Source organism: Orycteropus afer, unplaced genomic scaffold, assembly GCF_000298275.1.
Source record: "Orycteropus afer afer isolate SDZICR_OR568_19922 unplaced genomic scaffold, OryAfe1.0 scaffold00099, whole genome shotgun sequence".
Classification (NCBI taxonomy): Eukaryota; Metazoa; Chordata; class Mammalia; order Tubulidentata; family Orycteropodidae; genus Orycteropus; species Orycteropus afer.
Genome location: NW_006921686.1, coordinates 5,927,131 through 5,937,262, shown reverse-complemented (window position 1 = coordinate 5,937,262; position 10,132 = coordinate 5,927,131). Strand labels below are relative to the sequence as shown.

At 42.9% G+C, this 10,132-nt stretch overlaps 1 protein-coding gene across 1 annotated transcript in view; it reads right to left on the bottom strand.

Moving 5' to 3' along the window:
• The window catches only part of LOC103198728 (zinc finger protein 226-like), a 9,987-nt gene extending 3,253 nt beyond the window's left edge, over window positions 1-6,734 (bottom strand). The window contains exons 1-3 of the mRNA XM_007942924.1: window positions 6,720-6,734; window positions 1,550-1,676; window positions 579-671 (exon numbers count right to left, since the gene is read on the bottom strand). Coding sequence (XP_007941115.1) covers window positions 579-671; window positions 1,550-1,676; window positions 6,720-6,734 — 235 coding nt within the window. The remainder of the gene's footprint in view (window positions 1-578; window positions 672-1,549; window positions 1,677-6,719) is intronic.
• Between the last annotated feature and the right edge of the window lie 3,398 nt (window positions 6,735-10,132).

Here is a 10,132-nt window from a genome sequence, read left to right as displayed (position 1 = left end):
ATGATTGGCTTGTTTGGCCACTCTGCCAGGCTCAAAAGGAGGCCTCCTAGAGGCAGAAGTCTTTCTCTGACTGCTGGTTGAGGAAGATGTGCTGCTGAAAGAGACACACACTGCTGGAAAAGAGATGCAGGAGACATGCATTGCTGAGTGAGACACCGAGGGACACTCACTGGTGGGAGAGAGACTGTGGGTTGGGAAAGAGACTGAGTGTTTTCCCTGAACTTGAATTGTAGCCTTCCCTAATAAACCCCATAATCTGTGGGTTCTGTGTGGCCACTGCAGTGAATTATCAAACCCAGGAGAGAGGTAGGTGGTGGGTGCTTTGGGAGGAACGGTTAGTGAAAGGGGTAGAAGGAAGCAGCATGTCTGGCTTTGTAGTAATAGGCCTTGGGTTACTGATGGTGACTGTCTTCCTCTTGTGTGGTTAGAGGAGGTCAGGAGTTGTGGCCTCCTTGCCCTTTTTGTAGCTGTTAAAACAATCCAGGAAAGAAGCGTGGTGATTTAGACAGCAATAGGGGTAGCAAGAAGCAAACAGACAGGCAGTTAACTGTGATGGACTAACAAAGCTTGGTTCTTACCTGAATTTCTCTCTCTTTGGGTTGCTGTCTTCATCATCCAAAGCTTCTCTCCTCTTTCTATATGCAATATATCTCTTTTGAAGGGTTGATCCCCTGTGAACATGCAAAGTAACATATTTATAATGAGTACACTAAACATAAAAATTACTGGAAATTTGAGTTTCAACTGCATACTCTTCAAGACGTCAAAACCCGTGTTTTCCACACATATTTTCATCATGATCTATTTAATGAAATATCACTTATTTTTATCATGACCCAGACACATATGCATAAATACGTATTACTAAAACAAAGGTTAAAAGACTTATTGCTAACCAATATTTATTATCATTTAATCTTGTCCCACTGGCTCTTACTCCATTCATACAATTGACAAAAGTTTTTGCTGCATTGTTTTCTGTTCCTCCTAAGGAGCTCTAATATTTTCTATTTTATTCTGTTTCACTAAAATTTACAAGTAAAAGAAAACTTACTACTGTCGAGTCGGATCTAACTCATAGTGACCCCTCTTCAGGTTTCCGAGGCAGTGTCACTACAGAAGTAGATTGCCCAATCTTCTTTCTGAGGAATGGCTGGTGGGTTTGAACCACCAGCCTCTGGTTAGCAGTCAAATGCCTTAGGCACTATGCTATCTTATTGACTCATTAATGGGTCAGTACTGAAATGTGAGAAGGCTGGCAAGCCTTCTGGTTAGCAGTCAAATGCCTTAGACTACCAGAGCTCCTAGTGAAATGTGAGAAAATGGATACAAGCTATAGCAGTATACTGTCCATTTATAATTTTTTACTTTTTTTAAATAACACATAAAGACCAGAAATATCCTATTCACAAAGACTAAAAACATCCTATCTCCGTGTCCCATAGAAATTAGGAAAGATAGGTCCCCAAGCTCAAGGAAACATTTCAAGAGCTCCACAGTCTTAAAAGCCCAAAGATACAAAGACCCTCCAGAAAGTACTTGTCCTCACCCACTGAGACCAGGTTCCTGAAATTTTCCATCATCACATCTTGGTACAGCTTCCTCTGGGCAGAATCCAGCAATCCTAGCTCCTCCTCAGTGAAAGCCACAGCCACATCCTTGAATGTCACTGTTTCCTACAACAAACACATACAACCTCAGTCCTACAACCAACATCCACTATCTGAGTGGCAGCAATGAGAAGGTAGAGGAGATGTGTGGGAAGATGCTCGGGTTTCTGAGGGTCAGCAGTCACTTTGTAGCCTCGTATATTTACTAGGTGCCTATCTTGGTTCCCTAGTGCAACCATAACAGAAATAACACACATGGATGGCTTTAACAAACAGGAATTCATTCTCTTATAGTTTGTTGTTGTTGTTGTTATGTGCCGTCGAGTCAGCCCTGACTCATAGCGACCCCTCCTTGGGTTTCCGAGGCAGTATCACTATGGAAGTAGGATTGCCCAACCTTCCTTCCGAGGAGTGGCTGGTGGGTTTGAACCGCCAGCCGTCTGGTTAGCAGGCAAGTGTCTTAGCCACTATGCTACCAGAGCTCCCTCTCTTACAGTTTAGGAGGCTAGAAGTCCAAGTTCAGAGTGCCAGCTCTAGGGGCCGGGTGGAGGCCCCTCTACCTTTGGCTTCAGCTCTGCCTCTTGATCTAGGCCCACTGGAGCAAGCTAAAGGCTTCTTCTGACTCACACAACTGCTGGCTGCTGAGGCTGATGAACCCAAGATCGACAGGTAAAATGGCACAATCCCAAGATTGGCAGGAAACACGGCAGGCTGCTGGTTATCCAAATGTGCCAAAAAACTAGAGATTTTTCTCAAAGCTCCGTATATACTGGAAGCAGGCTACACCCCAAAGGCAGCTCCCTTTCTACTGATTAACTTCTCACAGCAGATCCCACCATGGAGTTGATTACACCAAGTCCAATCTCATCATGGGGAACAACTGCATCCAGCTGCCAAGCTACTCAAAGTCGTGGCCCAACCAAGTTGACACACAACCTTAACTACCACAGTTCCCTCAATAAAAACTCTTATAAGGAACCACCTAGAACTATAAATGCTGCATCCTGAACTAAAAATGTTTTACTTTTTAATTGATATGGCCAACTGCCAACTAGTAGTTTAGTACCAAAAGTTTTTGACTGTATCTGCCTTGCCACTGAGGCAGGAACCAGGTAATAAGCAGTGTAATATGTGGAACTCAACCAAAATGGCAGGTCTAGGTCTTTGAATGAAAAACTCTTCTCTTTTCTCCTTTCTCTTTCACTCAAATACCCTTGGTTTTCTGTGGGTCGTGAGCTGGTTTCTCATAGTGGGCAGTGAATTACTTAATATGGTCCTTCTACCTAGTCTTTATAACTCTGATCAAATGACTGAGAGGGACTATGCAAATGTAAGGTGCTTGTGGCCCACCAAGGGGATTCGATAGCTTCCTAGTAATGTAAATAAGGGGCAAGGCACCTTTGTGGGGGTGAGACCATGCAAATAAGGGATATGGAACCCTAACATGGGAATTTGTCAGTTTTGCCATCCCGCTAGCTTTAGAATGAAAGGAGCAGTGGTGGAGTAGTTAAGGCATTTGGCTGCTAACCAAAAGGGCACTGGTTCAAACCCACCAGCTGTTGCATGGGAGAGAGATAAGGAAGTCTGCTTCTGTAAAGATTTACAGCCTTGGAAACCCTATAGGGATTGGTAGGAGTTGGAATCAATTCAATGGCAATAAGTTTGGTTTGGTTTGGTTTAGCCTTAAAATGAGCCATTCCAGAGGCAAGAAGAGGGAATCTCGGTATTATCAAGAAAGAAGAGCCAGGAGTACAGTGTGTCCTTTGAACCCAGATCTCTGTGCTGACCCTCCTCAATCCAGGAGACAGAAAACTTTAACACCAGACAGACAGCAAGAAGTGGTAGCAGCCAAAAAGAGCTAGCAGAGGCACCAGAACCAGGAGACTGGCAAGAGACAGTGCTATGGGCTTCTAGACCCAGGTAGGAAGAAAGGTGAGGGCCTCTGGGCAGGAGGCCTGCTGGTAGAGTCAGGTGCTTCTGGGCACTTGGTGGAACTAAGTTTGCCAACCCATGGATGATTAGAGGTAACTGTCTTCATTCCAAAGCTTACCGAAAGAGTGAGGTACCTCTGGGCACTTAATGGCTAAGCTAAAAGAGCTTTCTAACACTTGCAGGATCAGGGCAAAGGCCAAGGGATCACAGAGCTGAGAGGCCAAGAGCCTGAGATGAGGCATGCCTGCAGACACCACTGAGAAAAGGAAGTCATGGTCAAAGAACTATATCACAAGTTGTTCCTGATCCTGAACTGTAATCTGTTAACTTCCCTAATAAACCCCATAGTTGTGAGCACTGTCAGTGAGTTCTGTGTGGCCATTTCAAGGAATTACTGAACTCAACAGAGAAGCAGAGAGCATCATAGGAGGGCCTGCTGATGTTAGAACTGGAAAAAAAAGGTTGGAGTGCAGAGGCATGTCTGACCTCTCCCTCACAGGAATCAGCCTTGGGCTATGGATCTTGATTTTCTTCCCCTTTGTGAAGTTAGAGGAGGCAGATGCCATTTCTACAATCAAAAACCTTCCTTATACACAAAATGTAGATGAGACCAAGTAGTCTTACACTGAAGTGTAAGTGCAGTGAGAGAATGCAAGTATCTGGTATACCCTCTGGTACCACCAGACTTTTTAAAACTAAGGTCATGTATTACTTTGATTAAAGAAAATATATATATATATAGGTACAAAAGAAAAAATTAAACCAGTAAATAATACACAGAGAGGTGGTAAACATAATCTGAATATTTTAGTATGAAAATATCTAACAACTTTTTTATATATATGAAGCAGCAGTTAGATCCTGATGCGTTGTGACATATTTGAATATTTGATTAACAAACATCCTAGGAACCACATATAAAGACATACCATTTCTATTTTGAATTCCTAGTATGTTAAGGATGAAAAATGACAGTATTTCTTTAAAATTGATTTTTTGAGAAAAAGGTTATGCAGAGGGAAACTACCACTGTTGTGTTCCTAAAACAGAAAAAAATCTTTCACTAAATGGCTAGGAATAGAGAACAGTCAAACAGGTACATAAATTTGATGGGAAAATAACTATTGCAATTAAAAAAACGATTAGCAATTAAAAAAGCTTCATGGGCCATCCTGGTTAACTGGCCTAATATTGTGTTAGTGCTTCTGTTCTACCTCCTTTTTCTGTACGTAGTGCCTGGGGTCTCAAAAGCTTGCAAGCGGCCTTCCAAGGCACAACAATTGGCCTCTATCTGCCTGGAGTAACAGAGAGTGAGGAATAGGAGGATTATCAAGTGCATGGCTAATGGCTTCCATGGACAACTGCCTCTTCTGCCATGAGACCAGAAGAAATGGATGGTGCCCAACTACCACAAATGAACAGTTTGTTCAGAGATTCTATAGAAAAGGTGCAAATGCAGAACCAAATTTCAAATTCTCATGGACTCCAGACTTTCTTGAACAGTGGAGGCTTGATGAACCCCTGAAACAACTGTCCTGAGATAATCTTTAAACCAAAAATATCCCCTGAAGATCTTAAAAGCTAGCAAGCTGCCATCTAGATGCAACAATGCATCTCTCCTCGTCAAGAAGAAAGAAGAAAACCAAAATTAATGGAAACAATCAGTCCTAGCGACTGGTACACCATCCGATCTGCAACCTATACAACTATGAGACCAGAAGAACTAGATGGTGCCCAGCTACCACTGTCATCCACTTGGAAGGGATGTAGGAGATCCTGCATAGAGAGGGAAACAATGTGGAACAAAACTCAAAATCATTTGGAGGAAAAAAAAAAAAAAGAAGGTGGGGACCAGGTTTACTGGTCCAATGGAGCCTGGTGGAACCACTGGGACTATGGCCCCTAGCTGCCCTTCAGGTCTGGAATTGAACCCACAACTGTGGTTTCCAGCCAAACAAAGTACAGGCATGTGAGTTAAACATTTACCTCAAGTAGACTCACACACTAGAGAGAACAATCATGGGAGAAGGAAGGGCGACTTATGCACAGGGAGACAGCTCAGGGCACAGAAGAGTATGGAGGGATGGTCACTGGGGAGAGGTAACTATGGGGAGAAAGTGGGAGGGGATCTGTTGCATTGTAAATTTTGGTCAATGACATGAGACAAAGTATATGTGAACTGCTGTATGAAAAGTGAATGTACTCTGTAAATTTTCACCCAAATCAAAATAAAATTTAAAAATAAATAAAATTAAAAATATCCCCTGAAATCTTAAAACCAAAAAATAGTTTAGCTTAACTGGTACAGAGTGCCTGCCTTGAACACTGGGCTCTTCTTAAGATCTGTCTACATGGGATCGAGTTGACAATAGCAATGTGAAAGATGAGAAAGAAAACTTAAGGGCAGTGAGTTTATGTTAATGGGGAAGGAACAACTCACAAAGGGAGGTGAGAAAGGTTACACAACTCAAAGAATGTCGGTCGGTGCCACTGAATGTTACAGGTAGAAGTTGTTGAACTGGTTTACATTCTGCTGTGTATGTTTTCAACAACAACAAAAATTATCACACTAACAAATGTTGTGTTAAATAACATAGTGTTAAATAAAAAAGCATGATTTAAAATTTTATTTATATTTTGAATTAAAAAACCAAACCAAACTCACTGCCATCAAGTTGATTCCGACTCATAGCGACCCCCATTGGGTTTCTGAGGTGGTAAATTTTTACAGAAGTAGATTGTCCCATCTTCCTTCCACAGAGCAGCTGGTGGGCTTGAACCTCCAACCATCTGGATAGTAGTCAGATTCCTTAGTCACTCTGCCACCAGAGCTTTCATATTATGAATACACATATATAAATACAAATGCATCTAATGAACAGATTATGAAATATGTAAGCAACTAAGTAGTAATCAGGAAAGTAGTAAGGTAGAAGTTTTTCTTTCATGTCTATGAATTTTCTACTCTTATTTGTGAAATGACTCGCCAGTACCTAACAACAACAACATTTGTGAAATAAAAAAAACCAAATGAAACTTAAATGGACAAAACAAGTACCTGGCATACCCAACAGGTCCTCAAATGTCTTGACTCTCCCTAATGCTGCTGAAGATATGAAATGTTCTGTCTCTGAGTATTAAAATGGCATTTGAACAGCAAAAGTAAGCCCTACTCACCTTGAACATGGTCATTTTGTTGTCCTCCTTCTAGGCAAGCAGAGTCTTTGGAGGAAGAACTAGGAAAGGAAAAAGAAATCAGTGTGTCAAGTGTGTCACTAACCCATGATGCTGCTCCTTGGGAATTAACAAAGGTGTCTATTGCTTGGGTAGCTGCAGGTGCACAGGGCTTGATGGGTAAAGCATGGCATGGATAACAGATACCCTTTAACCCTTTCAGTAGTACTGTAGTGGACAGTGTGCCCAACCACACACAGTGTCCTCATCCCCAGTGTGCCTTAAGTTCTCAGGCAGGAATTATTATCCTGGGCATGGAACAGATTGAGACAAAGTATTTAAAAGCAGGCTGCGGAGCCAGTAGGTTGTTGTTGTTATGTGCCGTCGAGTTGGAATAGCGACCCCTCCTTGGGTTTCCGAGGCAGTATCACTACAGAAGTAGATTGCCCAACCTTCCTTCCAAGGAGTGGTGGGTTTGAACCGCCAGCCTTCTGGTTAGCAGCCAAGTGCCTTAGACACTATGCTACCAGAGCTCCTGAGCCAGTAGGTGTGGGTTGAAATCCTGATACAGCTATTCCCTAGCTTTGTCATCTTGGGCAGATTACTAAAACTTCTGTGCCTCAATCATGTCATCTGCAAAGTGGGCAGAGTAACAGTACCCATTTAATGGGACATTTTTTTCCCTTAGGGGAAAACGTAGGATACTGTCAGTGTTTCTTATCTCCTTGAAACTGCAAATAAGCAAGTAATATTGTGTAGTTTGAAATTATCTTTGTTAATGTGATTTCTCTTTGGGAGGTCAGAGGACATGGCTTTGTCACATTTAAATTTCTTTAATGTTTGAAAAATCTCTGGTTGTTCCCTAAGAATTTATTACCTTGATAACATTTAAGTTGACATTAAATATTTTTTAATAAAAGGTATAAAAATGTGTGAAGTTTCATTTCAAGCAGGAAATGCCTTTCTGATATGTATGCATGGAGGCAGTAAAAATAATAAAACCTAAGAGTCTGCAGGAGCTCTGGTAGCGTAGTGCCTAAGGCACTTGACTGCTAACCAGAAGGCTGGCGATTCAAACCTACCAGCCACTCTTCAAAAGGAAGGTTGGGCAATCTACTTCCGTAGTGATACTGCCTTAGAAACCCAAGGAGGGGTTGCTATGAATCAGGTCTGACTCGATGGCACATAACAACAAGAGTCTGCAATAGATTAATAGTCCATGTGCTTGCTGTTAGTTGCCATCCAGTCAATTCTGACTCTTAGCAACTAATGTGTACAGAGTGGAACTGCTCCACAGGGTTTTCATGCCCTAATCAGATCTCCAGGACTGTCTTCCAAGGCACCTCTGGATGGGTTTGTACTACTGACCATTTAACTAACAGGGCAACACCTGTTTGCACCATCCATGGACTATGTGTGTGTGTGTGTCTGTATCTATGTATACACATATGTATATGTATACAAACACACATATATATATGGAACTCTGGTGGTATAGCAGTTAAGGCATTTGGCTGCTAACCAAAAGGCTAGTGGTCCAAACACATCAGTCAATCCATGGAAGAAAGATGAGGCCGAGTGCTTCTGTAAAGATTTACAGCCTTAGAAACTCAATGGGGCGTCCTGTGAGTCAAAATCAACTCGATGGTGGTGCGTTTCCGTTTAGCATAGTGGCTAAGACACTTGCCTGCTAACCAGACGGCTGGAGGTTCAAACCCACCAGCCACTCCTCGGAAGGAAGGTTGGGCAATCCTACTTCTGTAGTGATACTGCCTCGGAAACCCAAGGAGGGGTCGCTATGAGTCAGGGCTGACTTGACGGCACATAACAACAACAACAACAACAACTGTCATTGCTTGGTAAAGTGGAGGGACAGCAAAGAAGGGGAAGGTCCTCAACAAGATGGACTGACACAGAGGCTGCAACGATGGGCTCAAGTATAGCAGGGATCGTGAGGCTGGCACAAGACTCGGCAGTGTTTCGTTCTGTTGTACATAACGTTGCTATGAGTCGGACACAACTCAACAGCACCCAACATTATCATTCCCAAAGAATACAGTCTTTACTAAACAGAAATATACACCAAGAATAACTAAAAAAGCACACATTAAAATGTGAATGGTTGTTATCTTTACATCCTAAGGTTATGACTAATCAAGTTTTTTCTTTACATACTTATGTATCTTCTGAATTTTCTGCAATGATTACATGTTACCTCTATATTTGAAATGAAATAAAGTAGATGAGAAACTATTTGGCTAGTAGTCAAGGAGTCACTACCCCCATCTCTGTGCAGTGTTTTTTGAGGAGTCAGGGCTGGGGAAAGAAAGGAGGCCATAAAATACGATTGGTCTCCACCTCCTATAAATCAGTGGCATCCCCGGGTACCAGATGGAAGTAATACTTTCCTGCCTAAAAAGGGGTCAGAAGGGGTCCAGGTCAGTCCAGCTGCCAGGGCTTACAGAAGCTCACTGCAAAATGGGGGCTTCTTGGAGAATGACAGTAGTATTAACAAGAATGACAGTAGTATTAACAACAATCACTGCTAGGAGTTTTAAGCCTTTTACTTTTAATATGTCGTTTTTTCACAAAACACACTATTAGAAAATACCCATCATTCCCCTCTTACAAAATAGCAACGGAAAGCACCGAGACGCTAAGTAATTCGCCCAACGTCCTACCGTTATAAAGAAGCAACTGGGGTCACAGACTGGAGACGCGAGCAAACTGCCTGGAAGAGCCTCAAACCCAGTGATGCACAGCCAGGGCCCACCCCAACCTGGGAACTCTGCAAACGAGAAGCAGCTCCACCCAGGCGAATGCAAATCACCGCCCTCGCCCCGCAAACCTCCGCTCTCAGCTGTTTCTCCTTTTTCCCCTCAAACGAAAAGCCCAATAGCTGTTGATCCCAAGAGTAGTTTTTGTTGTTGTTGTTGTTGTTATGTGCCGTCGAGTCAGCCCCGACTCATAGCGACCCCTCCTTAGGTTTCCGAAGCAGTATCACTACGGAAGTAGGATTGCCCAACCTTCCTTCCGAGTTTGAGAAGGTTCAAATGTGTCTTGAAGAGCTAACCAGAATCACCACAGCAAGGAAAAGATGGCTCCTATACCGACATGCTGAGGCGGAAGTGCCTTCAACCACCCTGAGTGCCTGAACTACATTTCCCAGAATTCCCCACCTTGGCCACCTAGAACGGAAGTGCTTGCCACTACGCGGAGTTCTGGAACCTACAATTGCAAAAATGTTCTTGAGGCAAATGTTTTACTGCAGCGGAATACGTGACACTACACGGAGCTGGACAGTATGTCACAGAATACCAAAGACCGAAAACGGCCTTCTGCACTCAAACCAAACCAAGCCAAACCCAAACCGTTGCCTTCTAGTTCATTTCGACTCACGGTGATTTTCTGAGGCA